This window comes from Cupressus sempervirens, chromosome 9 (assembly GCF_028749045.1).
Source record: "Cupressus sempervirens isolate cs-2001-9-10 chromosome 9, ASM2874904v1, whole genome shotgun sequence".
Classification (NCBI taxonomy): Eukaryota; Viridiplantae; Streptophyta; class Pinopsida; order Cupressales; family Cupressaceae; genus Cupressus; species Cupressus sempervirens.
Window position 1 is genome coordinate 670,827,646 of NC_143126.1, and position 23,293 is coordinate 670,850,938.

The 23,293-nt window shown below is 33.7% G+C and overlaps 1 protein-coding gene across 1 annotated transcript; it reads left to right on the forward strand.

The window, feature by feature from the left end:
• Positions 1-280: 280 nt before the first annotated feature.
• On the forward strand, positions 281-13,871 carry LOC149540520 (hydroxyproline-rich glycoprotein family protein). Its single transcript, XM_089801605.1, has 11 exons — positions 281-1,058; positions 2,043-2,115; positions 3,760-3,834; positions 4,075-4,136; positions 4,255-4,323; positions 8,457-8,485; positions 8,582-8,786; positions 8,896-9,078; positions 9,559-9,621; positions 11,175-12,287; positions 13,524-13,871. Exons 1-11 carry the CDS (start codon positions 921-923, stop codon positions 13,626-13,628), a joined length of 2,115 nt encoding a protein of 704 aa, XP_089657731.1. The 5' UTR covers positions 281-920; the 3' UTR covers positions 13,629-13,871.
• The last annotated feature ends 9,422 nt before the right edge of the window (positions 13,872-23,293 follow it).

Genomic DNA, 23,293 nt, shown 5'->3' on the forward strand with positions numbered 1-23,293 from the left:
CCAAAAAAACACCCATTCCCGTGACCATGTGATTCTTCTCCCTCTCCCCCATATATATATATATATTTTCCATACACAGATTCGTAGACCTTGGGAACAAGAATCCTTGTCACCAAGTAATGACCGTTCATCCCGGTCACCGAGAAGGCATCTTCAGTCGCTCTCTTGACTTTCTACCCCCACTCCAGCCGGTGGCCCCCAGCATACCAGAGTTCCAACGGTTTCAAAGTATGAATGCAGAAAGAAATCAAATAAAATAAATAAATAAAATAATGCACTGACCCAAACCTTGAAGTATATAATGTTTTAAAAAGAGTGACAATGAACAAAATTCCACAGCTTTGACTGGACTCGCCTGCCGTGTCCAACCTTTTTGCGTACGAATAAAATGGCCTTCACAGACAACTTTCTTTTCTTCACATAACACGAATCCTAGGCTGTTTAATTAGGCTCAAATCCGACGAATTCTGCCGTTAATGGACGGATTTCGTGGTCAGATCCGTAATCAGCACGTGAATGGAGAGAAGAATGATTGATGAGTTGTTACTCTGCACTTCTTTCCACACGGTGAAGTTTTTTTCTTTCAACTTTTTTTTTACACGGAGGCGTCTGTTTGACGATCCGGAGGACCGAGAAAGTAGAGTGTAGAAAGAAAGCATAAATAGAAGCATTAAAGATTTCAGCGAAATTTGGAAGCATTATTAGGGCGTATTAAATTGTGGAGCCAAATCTGGTGACATACTGTACATCTTTTGACCGAGAAGGGGAGGAGAAGACGAAGAGGCGCGAGAGCTTTTGTTGCATTTTTATTTTTGTTCTGTATCTCGGCATTGAGAGGGATCTGTGATTTTGGCTTAGGGTTTTGAAGTAAAGGAAAGTTAGTGTTTTTTTTGGTTTTGGTCAAAACTTGTGTTTGGAGGATGAAGTCTTCTTTGATGAAGCTGCGAGGGCTTTCTAAGGGGAAACATGGGGCAAAGGAGAAGGAGAATTATGGAAAGGAACGGCACAAGCAGAAGCGGCCGCTGCCTCAGCTTGATGAGCTAACACAAGCTTCTCAGGTGTGAATTTGCTTGCGTTTGTGGGAAGCCAAATGAATTGATTCCGCTGTTTTCGTTTATTTTTGTATGTTTGCTTGTTTTTCAAGTGAATGCTGTAATTTGAAATGTTGCTTGAAGTTTGGTTTTAAAATGAAAATTTTAAATGCTCTCTAAGAAGCGCTTGTTTATCAGTTTATTGACCTGCGTGACGTGTTTTTTGAAGTTCGGCCTTCAAATGAAATCAAATGCTCTCTCGAAAGTGCCTGCTCTCTTTTACCTTTCTCCTATGTATACAGTTTTGAAATCGAACTCGTGAAATAAAGTTTTGTTTGAAGTTTTTCCTTCAAGTGTTTTTATGGACTCTATAGCTGTGTAACAGTGGCTGTCTTTAATTTTTCTTTTTCTTGAAGATCTCCGCCGAATTATTAAAGGTACTGTCAAGAATAGCCTCTAGTTATATATTCATGTCTTTTTATCAATTTTGTGTTACGTGAAATTTTGTTTTACTGTGGCCTTCAAATTAGCGAATATGCAATGGCTTCAAATGAGCTAATTTGCTATGGCTATTTTTAGTTTCTATCCTTTTTTATTGCATGCCAATTTGATGGATGGAATTTGAGGGAATTTGGAATTATAGCCTTTTATTCGTACTTCGATTAGTTTTGCGTTTATTTCCTTATGACGTGTTTTCAAATTTTGTTCTTTATTCTCAGTATCATAAGCAAAATCAAAATGAGATGAAAATATTGAATCAACCGCGACGCGCAGTGTGTAATTGAATGTCTATATTGATTCACGTGTCTAGTAGTTTTGTGTTAATAGGGAAATGCTTAAATTTTGACCTACAAATAAATTTGAATGTGCTACTGTTTATAATCTTTATTCGTTTTCCCTGAGGATCATAAGGTTAATAAATTTTCTAGAAAGCCACATCGCATGCCTCAAATACAAAATAATTTTATTTCCATGTGCCTGATCTCTTGTTCATTCCTTTGGTTGTGGCAGGATATAAAAGATACGCGTGAATGCTACGAAGGTCTTCTGACCGCATCAGCACTTTCTACCAATAGTGTTTTTGGTAATCATTCACGTTTCATTTGTTTTAAACTTGTCCATGTCTTTGATTGGCACGTAATTGCACGATTCTTCTATGGTGGTCTGCATTCAAATTTATTATTAAGCTCGGTGTTATTATTTTATTAGCCGTCTTTTCTACAACATCACTTTGCTCTTTATTGATGATGTGAACAATGAAGATAGCACGCACAGCAGCACTCAGTTTCCTAAGCATTAGGAAGTTAATCAAAGTAAGAAAAGAAATATAGCATAGATCGGTTTTTGTTGTGGTTTTTAAGTATTTATAGAATTGAGGCTCTTCATGTAATTCTGATGCTCAAGTGATATAACTTCTGATTCACTTTGTAGAATAAGATGCCTTTCAAACTAATCATAGACTAATTCGTGAGCGAATATTAAATGTCCATCAGCGAGGAAAACAATTCATTATTGTTTTTAAGTACATGCAAATTGATTTAGAACTTGTGGTTCTGAGATGAGGGCAAAGTTTTCATTTAGACTTTGCTCTCAACTTGGAACCACATGTTCTAAATCAATTTGAATGACTTTGCTCTTGCATTTTACCTTATAGCAAGGTTTATTTAGGTAAGCATACAAGTTGGTAGACAACCAGTGGATAACATCTCTTCTGCATGCCAAAACCAATCCTAAAACTTAAATAAGAATGATGGAAATTGTTACAAGTCATGTTTACATTTCCTATAAGCACACAAATATTTGCATTTATGACATGCTAAATTCTATCAATCTACAAGTCGTGTCTAACCAACTTGCAATGGATTTTATGAGAGCCAAAAATATGATATACAAGAGCCAGGGAAATTCAATTATTTAACCAACTATAATGAATCTGAAGTCTTAAAGTTTGGTCTTGTAAATTCAGAACTAGTAACTACTGAAATTGAATTCTTGATTATTATCAGCTACATTTCCTAAAATTCTACTTTTGTTATGTAAATGGTAGGTGCCCCTATACTTATATACATCAAAACCTTCAATCATAGTTTGTTGTTTTTATTATAAATCTTACTTTATATATATATATATCTTGATTCATACTAGCCATGTTTTCAATCTAGTGTCGATTTCCAGTTTATTGATTGGCCATGAAATTCACATCAGAATTCATTTCAATTTTTTTGTGGACATTTAATCATTTGGACTGTTACAAAAAATATCAGCCAAGTTCAGAGAAACAAAAATTTCAGCAAATTATGGATACTTATTCAAGCATGATTCTTAGACAGTAAATGAGGTAACAGATATTGTATGTCTTCATGCAAGCACTTTTTCCAGTCAATATAATTCAGATTCAATTGCAGAAACGGTACTTGATCTTAAAAAATCTCTGGCTGGAATAGTTCATTAGATATGGTAGAGGTTTCTAACAATAACTTTTGTCAAAACTCAACAAAGGGTCCACTGCGATGAAAACAATTACAGGAAACAGGTTGTGTTGTTTTACAAGCGGGTCAATCCGCAATAGCAATGATTGTTGAAGTTAATCCAGTTAGAAGGCATCTTGCAATTGTGTCCCTTTAGACAAGCTTCATATTGCACAGGATGTCTGCTTTTATTTCTTTTATATCTAAATATTGCTATGAAGTATGAACGAATGAGCTAAACTAAAAAATGTGAAATGCAGAATTTTCTGAGGCATTGCAAGAGATGGGAAGTTGTTTGTTGGAGAAGACAGCATTGAATAATGACGAAGATAGTGGTGAGGTTATTTGGGCTTAGTCATGTATAATTTTCTAGCTGGCTTTGTCTTCCAATTGTAATGTTGCTGCATGCTTTTCACTTTGATTCATTTTGAACTATTTGTTTCATAGTTCAGATCACATTTATATTTTATCCATAACTGGAAGTTAGATTTTGCCTTTCCTGGGGCATCTGGGATATAAATCACCACAACCTGTATGACTTACATGCAACTATTTTTATTTGGGGGGAAGTGCAGGAAGAGTGTTGATAATGTTGGGCAAAGTTCAGTTTGAACTCCATAAGCTTCTTGATCGATATGTAAGTAAATAAGTGCCATTTATTTCTGCTTGAAACTTTGGCTGTGTAATTTAGATAATTTTTGGAAATGTGGATTGACTTGTTAATTTATTATGTTTTACATTTTAAAATTTTGCAGCGGACTCACATTTACCAGACCATAACAGCTCCTTCAGAGACACTTCTAAGCGAACTTCAAAATGTGGAGGTTTGATCTTTCTTTTCAGCCAAATTTTATGCTGTATACACGGAAATGTGAAAGATGGTTTACATTTATATTATTTATTAATTAAGATGAGTTTCTATTAAGGAGTCCAGCTGAATACTTTAACCAAAAAGGAAATAATAAAAAATCCAAAACATCCATAAACAACCCATCCCGAGATCCACAAGCACCAAGAAAAACACCCAAAGAATATTCTGATTCTAAAACCAAAGGTATGGATGAGAAAAGAAGTTGAAGCTGCTACATATACCTTAACAGATACAACAAAGAAATCCAAGGAACATTAAACAAGCATCAGTTGCCACCTTTTAGCACACAAATTGGAAATCCCATCGGACACTGACGCATTGTATCTCTGAAAGTCAGCATTGAGAGACATTGGCACTATTGGGATAGGGTGCCACCCGTATTTAAGTCGGCACAAAGAACTCAGAGGCACAATAACAATACCAACCCTTCAGCTGTCAAAAACTGAGAATATCCAACAAGGGAGACACATACCCTCGGAATAGTTTTCCACTGATTGCTAGCCCTGCTCACCATGCTTTCTCTTGTCATTTGTGGCCGATTCCCTACTAGACAAATGAACTCCAGTAGTTCTGCCCTTCTAGAGTGTCATTTAAATATGGAACAAGAGAATTGAAAAAGAATTTTGCAGCAATAATATTCATTTCCACATAACCCATATTAGAGAAATTTATTCGAAACAAGCAATCAAATACAGTGTAAGAAAATGACAAACATGCTACAAGATGACACTAGATGTACCTTGGGAAAACCTTTTCAAAGGGAAAACCCAGCTTCTAATAACACTCACACACTCATTTATAATCTGAAGAAACACGATTATTAATACACTTGAAAAGTCTCCATGCAAAGCTTTTGAAGCATCAGACAACCTAGTTGCATTCATCCATGTGAACAAGGAAATGAGAATGATTTCTGCTTTTATTTCTTTTATATCTAAATATTGCTATGAAGTATGAACTAATGAGCTGAAGTAAAAAATGTGAAGTGCAGAATTTTGTGACTCATTGCAAGAGATGGGAAAATCCAAAACATCCATAAACAATCCATCCCAAGGTCTACAAACACCAAGAAAAACACCCAAAGAATATTCTGATTCTAAAACCAAAGGTATGGACGAGAAACGAAGCTGAAGCTGCTACATATACCTTAACAGATACAACAGAGGAATCCAAGGAACATTAAACAAACATCAGTTGCTACCTTTAAGCACACAAATGGGAAATCCCATCGCACACTGATGCATTGTATTTCTGAAAGTCAGCATTGAGAGACATTGGCACTATTGGGATAGGGTGCCATCTGTATATAAGCCTGCACAAAGAACTCAGAGGCACAATAACAATACCACCCCTTCAGCTGTCAAAAACTGAGAATATCCCAACAAGGGAGACACATACCCTCGGAATAGTTTTCATTGATTGCTAGCCCTGCTCACCATGCTTTCTCTTGTCATTTGTGGCCGAGTCCATACTAGACAAATGAACTCCAGTAGTTCTGCCCTTCTAGAGTGTCATTTAAATATGGAAGAAGAGAATTGAAAAGGAATTTTGCAACAATAATAATCATTTCCACATAACCCATATTAGAGAAAGTTATGCGAAACAAGCAATTGGAATACACAGTGTAAGAAAATGACAAACATGCCACAAGATGACACTAGATGTACCTTGGGAAAACCTTTTCAAAGGGAAAACCCAGCTTCTAATAACACTCACACACTCATTGTATAATCTGAAGAAACACGATTATTAATACACTTGAAAAGTATCCATGCAAAGCTTTTGAAGCATCAGACATCCTAGTTGCATTCATCCATGTGAACAAGGAAATGAGAATGATGTAACCACATTCTCAATCCATGCTTCACCAACTCACAAATGCAAACTACAAGAGATGCTCGATCAGACTTTAGTTGACAAGCAAAAGGTTACCGAGCCAACCTCAACAGCTACTCTTGTACTCGTTTTTAATAGAAACAAGTTTGCACAACATCACTAAGTGGTATTACATAAACCATTTTCTCAAAACCAGGACCCATGAATTAGATATTTGGTGCTAAGTTTTCTCCAATATTCCAATGTGACAGGCATGTTAAATATTTATCCTACTGTCACATACAGCACACAGTTTCTCCAAGAATGTTGAAGACTCTGATTTACCCAGTTAAATATTATTTTACTCCATTCGCATTACTATTTTATGATATGCAAGGTGTTCAATGTACATTTTACGACAGGAATAACCATTCTTCCAGCAATCCATGATGATGGGAAATAACCATATTTTCAGGAATAAACCACCAGAATCCCTACATTCCTGCTAAAATTCCATCAGAATCCCTACATCGCTGCTTAGGATATTAAACTCTTTCATTGTCACGGATATTAAACTCTTTCATTGTCATGTTTTTTGCCAGGACTGGTTCACAAAAAACTACTAGAGGCTCCTTTGAAGCTGCATTACAAAAAATCATCTCCATCAACATTAAAAGAAAGAAATTAACAATACACTGCTTTATATTAGCACAACTTATTACCTCCTCAAATTTTGACTAGAAATTCACTAGGTAGCTTGTGACCCAAAATGACCCTTCTCCAACGCCCTTTATGGCCCAAAATTCACATTGATGGGAACTAAAGCTCAATTTAGACAATAAAAGATCTTTTCGAATCTGAAATCTGAACCTGGGCTTTCCTAAGCAGATCTGTAGAGGAAGGAGCACATGATTACATTATTACGAAGAAGCCCAAGCTAGCTAAACACAAGGCCCAAAACACCATACCAGCAGAAAGTTCAAAGAACTGTAGAACCTCATTTACAACATGTGAAGCTGCCCTATTCAATACCAGATGCTGCAATATCTCACCACACACACTGTACACTTATGGCACCTAATCATGCCATGCACGCATAAATGCACAAGCCAACTATTGCTTCCAGATGCCAAAAAGAATCATGTGGCAAATGTTATTTATAAGTGCTTTATCTATCTCAGTAGTTTTATTGAGACCCTCCCATGCCAATATATCAAAGCTTTCTATTGAAATTGTAATATTATTATCAATTCCTTGTTAGCCAACAAATCAATATCTCAGTTTTGTTCATAATGGTAGTGCACAAACTGCACTTCAGAATACTTTTTCATCCACCCCAAAGCTTCTCTGGCATACAATCTCATATGCCAATTAGGACTATTAACCTTTGCTCAATGCCTTTACCAGTGCTTGAGTCACCTTCAATTAGTAATTTCTTGCAACCCTTATTAGGCATCAAGATTAACTCTTCTGTGGGAGCTTCCCATTTATCTTTGTTATTGATTTTAATACCAAGATTACAAAATTTTCCTGGAGAAAAATTCCCTTCTTATCATGAAGCAAACAACCAGCACATGCTGCTCCTGGATGGCCCCTAACAGCACGATCAATGTTCGATTTAATACCTGACTATGTTGGAATGAAAATTCTGCAATTCTTTTCAGCTGAATAAGAGTCAATTAAGAATAAGGGTCTACAGGATCCAATCTGTTGCTTTTACTTAAAGGTTGTTACTGAACTAACAAGTAATCATGCTTGATGCTTCAGTCAAAAGCTATGTTCCATAAGGATGCTTCACCATCCCTTGATCTTTGTTCTTCCCATTCCCATGCTGTTTTCCTAATGACATATGGATCTAGGGTTTCAAGGAATGCTCTTTTAACATTTTCATGTTCGTTTCCCCTCTCATCCTACCTCCATCTTTCCCACTTGCTGCCTGATCTCTCTACACAAAAACAAAAAAGAAAATGAAGGGAGGGGGCGAGCGTTGGACTTAATGACAGCTTTTTGCCAATTTAGTGAAATGAGAACAATACTACAATATTGGCACTGTGGACCTGAAAGTTTGAACTAATGATCTTAGATACTTGATCATTGTTTTGCCATGAAAATTGCTTTTAAGGATGAAGCTTTCCTTACAGAACATATACTAAACAGAAAAGCGATAAACCTAATATTATTGTTTTGTCAGAGTATCTTCTGAATCTGTGATACTACATAAGTATAGTTGACTTATGTCCTCGCTCCTCACATTTCTGTGTCTGGTTGCAGGAACTGAAAGAGCAGTGTGATGCAAAAAGGTAGATAATAGTTTATTTATTCTTTATTTCCCCACCTTTTATGTTAAGTGGTACTGTTAGAGAAATCTATTTTTATAAATATATTATCAATTTCAGACAAGTATACGAGCATGTGCAAGCAGAGAGAGCAAAAGGCAAATCTAAGACTGGTAAAGGGGAAATATTTACCTCTGAACATTTGCAGTCAGCTAAAGAGGACTATGAGAATGAGGTGACACTCCTTGTTTTCCGGTTGAAGTCTTTGAAGCAAGGGCAATCTCGCAGTCTTTTAACTCAAGCTGCTCGTCACTATACCGCTCAGGTTTATAACTGCAATGCTTGCACTTTTCCCTGACTCTATCTTTTTAAGTTTCAAGAAATCAATCTGTGCTACCTTTCTCACCAATTCTTTCCTTTTCTCAATGGAACAGTTGCATTTATATAGAAAGGGGCTTGCTACTCTTGAGGCACTTGAACCTCATGTAAAGAAGATTGCTGAGGAGCAGCATATTGAATATCAACTTAATGAGCTAGAGGAAGATGATGGAGAAGTGAGTTTTGAATTCTATCCAGAATATGATGAATCTACCACCAGTTCTGATAATTCCATGGAGGTACATTGCATTTCTCTTACTATTTTTTAACATAAAAAAAAGGGGTCTACTATAAATCCTTACTTTATTCCTATCTGAACATGTTTATCCTGTGAAAGTCAGCCATGAGATTATTTTTGTATGGATTTTAAGATGTTATCATATTTTTACTGAAGATAAAGTGAGATTCACGCTCATCATAGCTTTGTAGAATATTCTTAAAAGACAATTATAGTGTAATAGTTTATTCTGTTTAAAATGCTTTCAACAGAAAGCACTAGCTTATTTAGTAGGAATATGTGGATTTTATGTTGGCAAATCTTTGCCTTAATGGATCTGCATTAATGGCTATCTTCAGTTGTATGCTTGATATCAAGGTCTTTTTTGTTAATTGTCTTAATGCCAAATATAATTATCCAAAGAATGCTTTTGTTTGTATGCTGGTTATCATATACTAGATTCGATTCTGATGTACTTTTGTATAGCAATCATATTTTGCAGTTAGACAGATTTGAGTCATCTTCTCCACGTTCATCTCTGCAAGTTGAACCTGACCAATCAGAGGTATTTTAGCACTCCCTTACTTGGAAGGATGATACTGTAAAATATAAATGAAGACAGCAAAAGATTTAGCTTAAGATTAATTTTCTGTTCAATTGATAATTCGAATTTGTTTGGCTAGTATATTATAGGCCAGTTCTTCATTTGGTCTTTGCTGTGGAAACTGTGATTATCATGAATTTCAAGCATGGACATGGTCACTTTACTGTTTTCCAGTTTGCTTCACAAACTGCAAATTTTATTGGCATAAATTTATAGAATTATGTATGGATGCTGCACTATAGATTCACACAGTGACAAAATTTTGTCTTTAGTTCCATGCTTGGGAGTCTAGTCTTCAACTAAAATTTTAGACATGGAGTGACATCTGTATCAATCTATCTCATCCATCTTGGGAAGGGAAGAATGATAGAATACTAAAGGATATTTATGCAGAGTTTTTAGTACAGCGAGATAGAGATCTTACTGTTTTCCAGTTTGCTTCATGAACTTCAAGTTTTATTGACTTAAATTTATAAAATTATGTGAGGATGCTACATTATAGATTGACGATGTAGACAAAATTGTCTTTAGATCCATGTTTGGGAGTCTAATCTTTAAGGAAAAGCTTAGACATGGAGTCACATCTTTAACAATCTATCTGATCCAACTTGGAAAGTGGAGAATGACAAAATACTAAGGATATTTATGCAGAATTTCATAGAACAGTGATAAAGAGATCTTTCTTATAACTATTGTTATTAGCAAATGCCAAGTAGAATGCATAGTTCTGGAAACATTTTATTTTAGATTTACTCATAGTTAAATGCTACAGGTCATCTTACAGAGCTAAGCAAACGGACATCCATAGTCAACACACACAACAGGGCATATGCTATATTTTAATGAAATTTTGTTATCTGTTTTCTATATAAATGTTATGCCTTGTTCTTTTTAAGTAAACTTCAAAATTAGTTGTTCCAGTGCTGAAGTTCTTGTGGGATCAAATGCATAATTTTCATATAGTGGTGTTCAGTTTAGGGTACTTTTCTTCGTCAACCTTTGTACTGTAGTGTACTTTGAAAACCGACTGTCATGAGTTCCTTTGTTACTTTGATTATATAATATATCATTATTCATAGTTGAAAAAATTTCTGTCAACTTTGGCAATATCAAGAGTGCATAATCAGGCATGTTATACTTCAATAGTTCTGCTTTTGCTTACATTCTTGGATGCTTTCATTTCAAAGAATACATGTCCATGTTATATGTTTATGTTCTTCTTTCTCTTATATTCATACATGCTTCAATATGTTGTTGTCCATAAATTGCAAATTCCTGATATTCTCTTAGAATTTAGCAGTTCAAAAGTCCACCAATCAGAGTGGTAGTAGCAGGCTATTTTTGACAAATTTTAGTTCAATTCCAATTTTCCATGAGGATCTTAATTTGTTTCTTTATTATCTACACTGTTATTACTGAATCCTTGTTATATTTTTTTTGTTAGAATAAGCGGCAAATTTAAGATGATTGAATTTTTCGAGTGATCTGTAACATGAAAATGTTTGTGTGCACAGGCAAGACTCGAAGAGGTTGAGTATAGACTTAGTACTACCAGGCGTCCAATGGTTGGCAGTAAATCAGCACCCTTGGCACCATCCATGCATAGAAAGTCTGACAATGTTGACAAAATACAAGATACAAGCACATTAACACAGAGAAATCTGCACACTTATGCTCTGCCAGTTCCAGTTGTTGGTGGAAGTGGGAATACAACTGGTAGAGGAAGTAAATTTGCAATGGGATCAGGGACAGCAGGTGGAACTGAGACTGTTGGCTCTTTGTGGCATACATCTCCATTATCACAATCCAATAATCAATATCCAGGATCAGAAAAGAATGAGTTCAATCATGTTGAATCAGCTGAAAACCTTCGTACTACTCACATGTTGAGTCAAAATGGCATATCAAGAGGTCAACCACTTCCGGAAGAACCAAATACAGGCATTCGAGCAAACACATTGCCCGTGCCAGCTTCAGTTGAAAGGATACCTATGGTAAGGTTTGACATTCCAGATGCTTCCGATTCTAAGAGAATCAAACGACATGCTGTTTCAGGTCCATTGACAGGCAAGTTGTGGCCTAATCGGTCAAGTATACCTGGCAGTGGCCCATTAACATCTAAGCATATAGAGTCTTCATTCAAATCTGGCCCTATCCTTCATTCCTCAATATCTCGTCGTGGTGGTCCATCAAAATTCTCTCCCAATGTCTCACCTCCTAATCTATCTCCACCCCACAAAACCACACTATATGAGCTTCCCAAGCCACCTATTGATTCAGCAAAGCCCTTAAAGTCTTCTAACATATCTAACATAACTCATTCAGCACCTTTGATGGGTAAGAAAAGTCAGGAGAATTCAATCGTACAAAAGCCTGGATCAACCATCCCAAAGCCTGCATCTCCATTGCCTCCACCTCCTCCTGGTCTTGCAACTCGTAGTCTGTCTATACCATCCAGTGGTCCAAAGGGTCAATTTTTGCAGCTGCCAAAGAGTACGGAAGTCTCAGAAACTATACAGCTCCTTGAGGAAGCTCCTTCGCCACCTTTGACGCCCATCCCCTTTCCTAGCACTAGAGCAAAACAATCAAGTGCAGATATTTCTGGCACATCTGGAGAATCATCAGAAGTGAGTATGCTTTACAAGAATATATATTCGGTTTTCTTTTTCCTTGAAAGTTTCCTGTTAAATCATATAAATCATACTGTGTGACCATGCCTTTATAATCTTTTAGATCTTAAAGTATTATGAGTATTCATACAAAGATTGAAGAAGTATGATATGTCTGCTTTGATGAGATAACGGGAGTTTGTGTCTGATGTTCATGATATCATTGAATCTCGAACAATCAACCCTTAAGAATTTTAATCAATAAGCACTCTGATAATTCAGGTCTGAGTTTAAGTATGACATTTGGTTAGTTTGAAGAGGCGAGAAGCTGAATTATAGAGAAATCTAAGTGTTATAGAGTTGGAGCAGTCCTCTGAGTATTCAAGGTAGCGTTGAAGAGTCCAAAGGCATTGTTAATATCTCGTAAATACTTTTAAAACTATTTCCTGTTTAAGAAATTTAGAGACATAAAAGGAATGTCAGGATCGTAGTTTGAAAATAAGTCCAGTCCTTGCGAAACTTGAGAGCCTCTTCACTAGGCGAGTCACTCACACAATAACTTGCTGACAAGTTTCTGTAAAACTCACAGCAATATTTGCTTAAAAACCTTGCAAGTAAATGCTAAAAAAAATATAAAATTGGGAATTTTCCTCCAAAAATTGATTCAAATTCATCTAGTCTAGTTTTCTTGCATGTGGTTAAAAATTATAGTTGTCTTTGGAGATGATTTTCACTCTCCTCATTTTCTTTAGATTATTTTTTCAGGGGCGATGGGAAATAAAACTTTCCCACGTATCCCTTGTATTGCTGGGTTTTTTTCACATCCAAGTTTCCAACACCTTGTGCAACTTATTATTGCTGCCCCTCAAATGCATTAGATTGTCCACTCCTGAACCCCCACTAGTTACTGGGATCTCGTCACATATAAACTCTCTAATTTTGATTTATATATATGATGAAAATTTGGGATATGCTCAACAAATTTAGTAATAGGTGCGTTTTTGAAGAATATTTTATGAAGATGTGTGTTTTAAAATGGTCAACAAATTTAGTGAATATTTTTGGTGCGTCTCATTTTTTAATAGAATTAGGGCTACAAAGTTTGTGTTTTCCAACTATGAAGCAAAGTTGGGCAGTGTCAATTTTATTGCCAACATCAAATAGAAAACAATTAACCAAGTTCATTGTGCCTGTGGCTCTCTGTAACTTTTCTTGGTACTAACTGCAAACACATGTGCTTATTTTTGGCTTCAGGTGGTACTTAGTGAAACGGCTAAATTGCACAAAAGTTCATCGACTCCAGATCTGGACCATACTCTATCTACAGAAGTTAGGACCAAGGATTCAAAATATGAATAGTTTTGGGTAGACCTGAATATGGAGTTTTTGCAAAGCAATCTATTTGTGTAAATTAATAATGTACATTGAATTTGGTATCTAAGCATGATGGTGCATTTCTTGATTTGAGGTATAATTCAGTCTGTAACCTTGAGGAGATAAATACTCCGTCAACACGTAATGTACATCTTATGTAAATCCAGATACCAAAGGGAAAATAACTGTATTCTGATGATCAATACAGAGAATTATGCCTTGTATCGAGATTGAATCTTTAGTCAACCTATTATGCTTCCAAATTTTTTGTGACATTTGTTTCCAACTTCCTGGTATATAATTAACAGGGCAAGAGTATTAACAGTTGAGCATATTCTGATAGTCTTCTATAAATCCTATCTTTCAATTATTAATTTTGAAGGAGTCAGAAAAATGATAATTAAAAGTTTGTTAATAAGTTTCATATTTATCAGTAGTTTATTATTTAATATTTTTTCGGTTTATAATAAGTCTATTTGTACACCACTACTGGGACATTTGTGCATAGATTCTTTACAAGTACTAACAATTTTGAGTGCATGATTATTAGGGCACACTTAAGTAAGATCCAAAGACACTTTGAAATGACCACTTTTTGACCCTTCCATTCTTTAACTAATTCTACAGAGAGCTAAATATTTACAAGTCGAAAAAAGAAATATAAATAGTAATATTGCATATAGAAACAAAAAAATCTTCAAAATATAATTTACAATTCAAACTATGCAAATATTCAAAATTAGACATAACAGCTTCTGATATACTCCTAAATTATACTATCATATACAAGGTAGTGTACGCTGACGATCATTTTCGTCAGCTAGGTTGGTTTTACTTGTATTTAAATATATGTTTGACTCATCCCACAGACCATCGAGTAGAGAATCTCGACGGTAAATTAATTGGTTTTCTTTTTCAAGCGGCGTAAACTACAGTTTGGACCTGACTCTATCTCGACAAACCAAAAAATTGACTTGGACTAAAGCAAATAAAGTGTAGTTGCTGATGTTAAAAGTCTAAGGATCATACATAATAACGTTGTCATTAACATTTATGTTTTGCAAGTGCAAAATATGAAAATATGAGTTAAGGAGACGCGTCTGTAGGGTAATTTATAATAATTAAATAATTATTTATACAATATTAATACTAGCATTGCATACTTTTGCAACGAGTGTGTTGATAACGAGAGTGTGTTGATAACGAGTGTGCTGATAGGAGATGAGAGATGAGATTTAAGAGAAAAATGTAGAATGAATATTAAACAATGTAAATATAAGTTTTAAAAAAATGAAATTTTTTTTTAAAAACAATTGAAAATTAAAACATAGATATAAAATTTATAATATTTAGGAAATTTGAATATTGCTTAAGAAACGTGTTTAATAATTTCAAAATTTTACAATTAAATTCTATTTATCAAATATGAAAAAAAGATCGTTTAAAAATTTTTTTTTTAAAAAAAAATTAATAAGAAAAATACAAAAAAAAAAAAAAAAAAAAAAAATAGCGACATCTTCAACAAATATTTTATTGACTAAACAAATTATAGAAACTTAAAAAATATATTTAAAAAAAAACTAAACTAATAAAAAATAATAATTTTAAGTAATTTTAAAATTAAAACTTAAATAATTTAAAAAATCAAAAGTTTAATAAATAGAGATCACAACATAATCTAATGTGATGGTCACAAGTAATTATTTTTTAAATAAATAAGAAAAGAAAAAATGATAGTTAAAAGTGGATATTTAGAATATTATCTTATGTGAACAAATTATATTATTAATAATTTTTAATTTAAATAACATAATATTTACTAAAATATTTTAAATAGATTAATAAATATTACTTATTTAAATTAAATTTATCAAATATGGAAGAAATAATCATTTTAAAATAACTTATCAAAAAATCTATTATGAAAAATTAATAAGAGAAATACAAAAAAATAATATGTCTAACAAATATTCTATTGATTAAATAAATTATAGAAACTTAAAAATAATATTTAAAGAAAAAATTAAACTAATATAAAATAATTTAAATAATTTAAAAACTAAAATCTAAATTAATTTTAAAAATAAAAAATTAAATGAATAGATCACAACATGAGCATGTGAAGATCACAACTAATAAATAGGAAAAGAAAAACAATAGATAAAAGAAGAGATAACAACTAATAAATATCAAAACAAGAGTTAAAAGTGGAGGGAGATAAAAATTGGCTGATAAATAATTAATGGGAAAATTTTTCAATTTTTCAGTAAAACTAACAATTTTCTCGACCAACTTGCAAATTTTTCGTCAAAAATTTAATTTTCGGGAACAAAGTTCCCACAAATAGCCTATTGGCTAAATTAATATTACTATTAATATATATAAATATAACTATTTGTGTGTAATTAAAGATCAACCAATAATCATATAAGGATAATCTCCACAGTTTACTTTGGTAGCAGAATTTTTCCAATTTATGAATTTCACTCATTGACCAATGTTGTCTTTGACGAATATTTTCCACATATGTGGTATGGCATGTTGCCCCAAGTTTACTAAAAATCGGTCGCACCTCGAGGCCCATCGCCATAGGATTTATGCCATTGACTTCTCCTTACGACATGAAATAGCCAATCAAAAGTATTTTTTTTACATGACAAATTAAATACATTCACCTATAATTTTTGAAGCAGAACTTTTTGGGCGACCTCAATTCACACTTGGTTTTACAAAATGTTTTAGGGGAGGGATGACACTCCCCCAAAAATATGCGGATGCGTGTCACATTCTAATTCAATTTCGCCAACTATTTTATGCATGACCATATATATTATACAGACCATATCTGCCTTAGAAATTCCATAAGACATGCTTTTATTGCATGGGCTTCACCAAATATTTTGTATATGCTATAAAATTCCTGCGGAATTCACCAAAAAAGAGTGGTATAAATACATTCATAGATCAATACGTTGTCTCAATTCCAATCAATATTGAATTCTCAATTTCTCAAACTACCGACATCGTTTCCAAGTGAGTCGCGAGTGAGAAATACAATACAATTTTGGCAAATGTGAGTAACTTAGACCCCTATCTATCTGTACTCTGTAATTTTAGTTCATTCTTATTTAGTAGGTACAAGTTAGACTATTAGTGGTCAGTTATCACCTGGAACCAGTGACCAGTAGTATTAAGTCGTATAGTAACAAAGGCGACCTAAGACATCTATATTTTATAGTGTAGATCATGCAACCAATGCATATTATTTATATAAATATATGAAATAGTCGACTGCCACTTTTTGAACAATTTGAGTTTTTTGGTAGCTTATATTTGTTGGGAGATGTCGAACATGGTCAAGGGTAAGAGTCCTACATGTGGTAGAAGCCAAGAAAGGCCAACGAAACACACTCGTAGAATCTTGTTATCATAATTTAGTAGTCAAAATTAGGAAGCTATAGCATCATAAGTACATTTACAAGATTCTCAACCGTTGCTAGTGCCACTGCCACTGACACATATTGAAGAAGTTCGTGAACCTGATATCTCTGATCATGATGAACTTGAAGAAGATATTTCGGTAAATACCTAGAATAGCCAAGATCTTTAGGTCAATACCTAGAGTAGCTAGAATAATATAATTGACTTGGATGAGAATTTCAAAGATGGTATGGTGCACAACCAAGAAAGGGAAAAATGAAATACAATGCAAGAACTGATGCGAAATCCAAAAAAAATGGAATTGAGATCTATTGATCATGAATTTTTAAATAGAATGGGCCTCAAGGTATCCATTCATTTAACCTGTGCACAATCCAAAAGAAGATGAGCCTCCAGTAGAATGCACATATATGATATTCACAAGGATAAATAAAAAGAAAAAGAGGTTGCAACTAAAACTTTTGACACTATTGAAAAGCATGTGGGTAAAGTTTATGAGAAGAAAATCATAGATGGAGTGGAAAAATTAGAGACAAGATGGAAAACCAAGGAGGAATGTCAAAATGTTAAAAATGAAGAAATCTTAGAATTTCAAGAGAAAATATAGACGAGGCCTATTGAAGTAAAAGACTCATTGAATCTCTTCTTGGAAAAGCAATGGAAGTTGAAGAAATGGGTAAAGTTCTTCAATTAAGTATTGTCTTCTATATATTGAGCAAAGGGTGTGCCAAGACAGGGTACCCATTATTGAATGGTTTATTACACTTTTTGAAAGTTTGTTATTAGTCGAGGAGTCATTGGTCAGTAAACAACGGATGGGAATGGGCAAGCTATCTTGTTGAAGTTGAAAAAGAAAATACCAAAACAAAAATTAAAGAGTCAAATTTCATTGCATTATCTTTAGATGAGGCGACAACAATAGACAATAATTCCTGGGTATGCATGGATGTATATATTGTACACAATTTTGTCTACCAACCCAATCTACTAACTGTTGTTAAAATGAAGGATAATTTAACAATGGAAAACATATTTGAACTAGTAAAGAGTTCCCTAATTGAATATGGAGGTATAGATGAAATGACGATTGCCTAAACGTTGGCGTTTGTTGGAATAGATGGAGCTCTAGTAATGCAAGGCCACAAGAATGGTCTTGTCACAAAGTTAAAAGATTTTCTTGCACCTTATTTTGTTGGCACTCATTGCATGGCCCACATAATGAATCTACTTTTTGGAATCGTTAGCAACTGTTCATAAATATATAGAGTTGAAGTTTTAATCAAAAAGATCTATAGGCACTTTTGTCAAACTCCTAAATGATTCAAGGAATTTCAATGGTTTTTCGAGGGACTAACTAATGGGAGAAAGATTCTTAAGGATAATAATACCAGATAGATCTTTTTGGATGGACCAACTTATAAAGTTTTTTTTGAATATCCATCTTTTCTTAGTACAATGGAGTCAACTTGCGATGATCAAGATGGTCAACAAAAATATGGTGAGCTACTTGAAAGGTTAAGTAATGTAGAGACACTTTTAACATTAGCAACCATTCTCCCCATGCTAGAGGAAATGAGAAATATAATGAAGAAGATCCAACAAAGATTTAGTATATTGCAGAATATAATAGGCTTCGTAAAATGACATGTGCGACCCTCAATAATCTTTGTAGAAATTCATATTCATTTTTTGGAGATGAAATTTTTTTAGGGTGGATGAGAATCACAGATTTGGATAATCTTAATAATTTTTTAAAGATTGATGTAAAGGGGGAGTTATGTATCAATATATGGGGTGTTGAGATACTAATGCACTACTATGGAAGGCTCGTGACTATGAGAAAAGGAAAGAAACTCACACAATCAAAAATAATTGTTACAAAGAAAGTGTTTGAACAAATTGTTGAGTCTATAATGCATTATGTGAAGGAAATTTTTGATAATCTTTCCTCATAAATTAGAGAAAGATTGCCTCAACACAAATTACTTGAATCAATGTGTATTGTGTTTCCCCATTATTGGAGTTTAAGAAGTCCTAAGGATTTTAGAGATGAGTTATTTGTTTTGATAGATTAATTTTGGAAAACCAAAGAAATAAATGGGTTAATTGTAAATGGAGTTTTAGATGAATCTGGTTTGAGAGATTAGTCATGTCATTTTGTAGATACAATGAATAATCAATATGATCTTATGTGAAACCCTAGAGAAGAAGCATCGATAACCAAACTTTGGAGAAATATAGCTCAGAGAAAAGGTTGCGGGATTCGATATTAGAATTTTTCAATACTTTTTGAATTATGTTTTACCATGATATTGGGGTCTATGGAGGATGAAAGATTTTTCAGTGTTTTGGGGTTCCTGAAGTCAAATGTAAGAAATAAACTAATCAAGAATTTGAAAAATTGTTTGAGGTTGTATATATCCATATATGAAGTCATTAATTTTCCTTGCAAAAGGGCACTACAATTGTGGAGGAAGAAATGTCAAAGATTGGGTAGCATTTCAAATAATGGCATCACTAAATCAAGTAGTGGTATTGGTAGCATTGATGATGAAGCTAAGGAACATGCAAGTGAAGGTACGCAGACTGGAGAAAATATGGAGCATAATGAAGGATTGTTTGAATTTGATGGCATGGAATTTGAAGATTTAGATGATGAGATGTTGTGGCAACTCTAATAGTTATGGTTTGATGTGTCAACTTTGAATTTATTACTTGTTAGTAATTACTACAATCTACATTCTAGATTATGGACAATATTCTCTGAATCTCATCATGATTCATCTATCATGCATAATAAGTTATATCATTCTCTAAATGTCTAATGTCAAACAAACATGTATATTTTATGTTAGATGATGCCATCAATCATGATTCCTTGAAATTTTACCATTACTATTGTTTTATATTTACATTATTATGCTCATATGATACATTGTTATGGTACAATCCTTGATGATTTTTATGAAAATATACCAATTCAAACAATAAAATTCATATTCATTCTTGTTACTTTATTTACACATGATAATTGATACAATTCAATGAATTCATGTTGCAAAAATTAAATTTGAATACCCAATTTCATAGTCATGAGTAATAAGTATTAACTTTACAACCATTACAATTAGCAAATGACATTGAATTCCCTTCTATAGAAATATACAAGAAAGTGAGAAACAACAACTTCAAGTCATTTTGCCTCATGGCAAGAGTCTTAGAGTAGCATCAAATTCAGTATCAAAAACATTTTTTGCCTTTACATTTGACATGTTTATTCAATAAAATAACATTTGGATTCTACTACATTTATCTTGCTCAACAAAAAAAGTTCGAACTTTGCACTCATATCAAACCATTAGAAATTGAAATCAAATAAACACCACAAAGATGATTAAAATCACTTTTCAAGTTTCACATACTCTGATTGATGTCTTATGAGATGATTGAAAATTCAATCAACTTTTTAAGGATGTTGAATTCTTCTTTGTTTGGAGTTTGAACATTTGTTATGTTATAATAGATGACCTGTAATTTCATTTGACATCCATATTTGGAAGATTTACTTGAAAGAAATGCTACATCTAATAGTGCATTCATATTTTCCAATGGTTTTCTGCAATTCAAAATGCCTTGAGGAGTTGTATCTTGAGGAAACTTGACTACTTCAGACATCATTTTGGCCTCCAACTCTTTTTTGCAAGTTTCCCTATCACTAGAGTAAGGATTAGGCAAAACAAGTCTTATAATTTTTTTTTTCTCTCATCCATCTTGGTGAGCTTTCTCCCATCATTTCCTTCTTCTTTGGCAATTTTGAATGATAGATGATGACTTTATTGATGCACTAATGCGGTCATGAATTCCATTTTTGACCAAATACATGTCACTGTTTATGTTGATTATGTGTATAATTTGTTTTTCAGTCTTCTTGAGCTTAAAAAGGTCTTTTTTCTTCTCATTTGCTCTTTGATACTCCCATAAACAACTCGAACAATATGGTGCAATTCAAACAAATCACACTACCTATCAACATTTGCCATAATTTCTCCCCACATTTTTTCTTTAATTTGCATGACAAATTTTTTGCTTTTGTCATTTGATTCAGTCAAGCTTTTTTCGTAGGTTGTGATTGTTTTCTTTGCCTTATATATCTCTTACACGATTTGTGACAACATATTTTCATTTTTTTCTTTATTTCATCTACTTTCTCTTCCCACTATTTTTCTTTTTCCCTGTAATTGTCCACTTCCTTATTTAAGTTACTGATTGTATGTCCACTAGACTCTAACTTTTGGAAAATATCTACTGCAAATGCTCTTTCATCCTCAAGTAGTTTAATGGTTTCTTGCAATTTGTACATGAGTTCTTTGAATTTTACATCTGCATCCATATTAACATGATTCAGAGCATCCCAACGATTTTTATTGCTTTCTTCCAATTGTTCCTTCAACTTCTTGATTTCTACTTCTCTCTCTCCACATTTACATCATTTATCTTTCTGATGTTTTCTTCCAATTGTTCCTTCAAAAATTTTATTTTTGCCTCCATATTTCTTAGCTTTGTAGTTTCTTCTGCTTTTAACTTTTCAATTGCCTTTTCCATCCCCTCCCCCCCCCACCCCTCTCTCTCTCTCTCTCTCTCTCTCTCTCTCTCTCTCTCTCTCTCTCTCTCTCTCTCTCTCTCTCTCTCTCTCTTCATCTTGAATAGTGAATTGTAGACATAGAGTTGGTCTTTTTTGCCATGCTAACTTTGTCCACATTTTTTACTTTGGAGAAATCCATTGATAGGTGCTAACATGAAAATATGGTGGATTTGTCTCACTCTTTCGTGGATTATTATCTAGTTTTAGGGGGAAACAATCATGAACTCCACCATTTCTTTAATTGGGTTATATGTTGAAAATATCCTATTCAATGTAGGTTCTTCAAAACTAGCCACATCAAGTACATCCTTCTTGAATGCCTTATTAATTTTTTTGGTTTCTTCAAAATTTGTTACAAAATTATTGAATTCAAAATCTGGGCCCGCTAACACAATATGATGTTTGAAGGAGAAATAGTAATTGCAATATTGTACTTGTCTCCACTAATGCCCGAGATTGTAATAATTGCATTTTAAGGATTACCAATGGCATCACCCCTTCCTAATCCTACCCTACTATCACTAACAAGTGGAGTCTTTAGATTGTTTTGAGGGTTTTATTCTAAGGGAATTGTGATTGGCATTGCATCAATATGAGTATGCATTTCTTCTTTGCACATTCAACTACAATATACTAGTCAAGATGCAGTCATAATGTCCCTTTTCAAGATATACCAATAGTGGGAGTTGGAATTTCAGCTAGGATGAATAATTTCATGGGTTCACCTTTTTTTGATAAACCCGATGGGTCAAGTAACTCATCTCCAATGACTAGTTTATGACCAGGTTTTGGTGGGTCTACTACAGGGAGTGGATACCAAGGTCCTTGCACCTAAATAACCTATTTTTCTATCATCTTTACCTTGTGCCATAATTTTCCCTTGTCTACTGATTGAGTACAATATATTGTCCACTTGAACCAAATGTACTACTAGTAGTAGTTTGGGGAGTGGATTCAATGGAACCAATGGTAGTGCCTGTAGTGGTGGATGTAGGATCCTCAAAAACCTTGTACTCATTGTCTTCAACCTCAACATCATGTTGTTATGCTGTTGCATCTGGATGCTCATTTCCCATAATTTGCTAAATCTTTCATCCTCAACATCATGTTGTTCTGCTACTGCATCTAGATGCTTAGTATCCCATTATTCGCTAAATATTTTATCCTCAAGCAAGTCTTCAAATTCTATAGAGGTCCTAGGGTCCCTACGATTCTTCCCCATTTTTCAAAAAACATTAATTTTTTATTGACACCAATGTGCATCTACACAGTCTTTATTTATGAAGTTTGGAAGAGATTTTTTACTTGATGACCCATTTTCTGGTATAAGTTGTAGGATGTCACAGGTTACACTTTTTCTTTCTATTGTCCAATTTTTAAATTTGTGCTGACAATTCCTCTATTAAAATCTTTCTTTTCACTGACGCATTTCTCCATCTCTATTTGAATCCCATTTTGTACAAGTTTTGCACCAATTATGTTTAGTGGATTATACTACCAGTGCATGGCAACATCAAATTTAAAAATTGTAAAAAATTAGTGTGCCACTTTGAATGGTCTTCTCTCA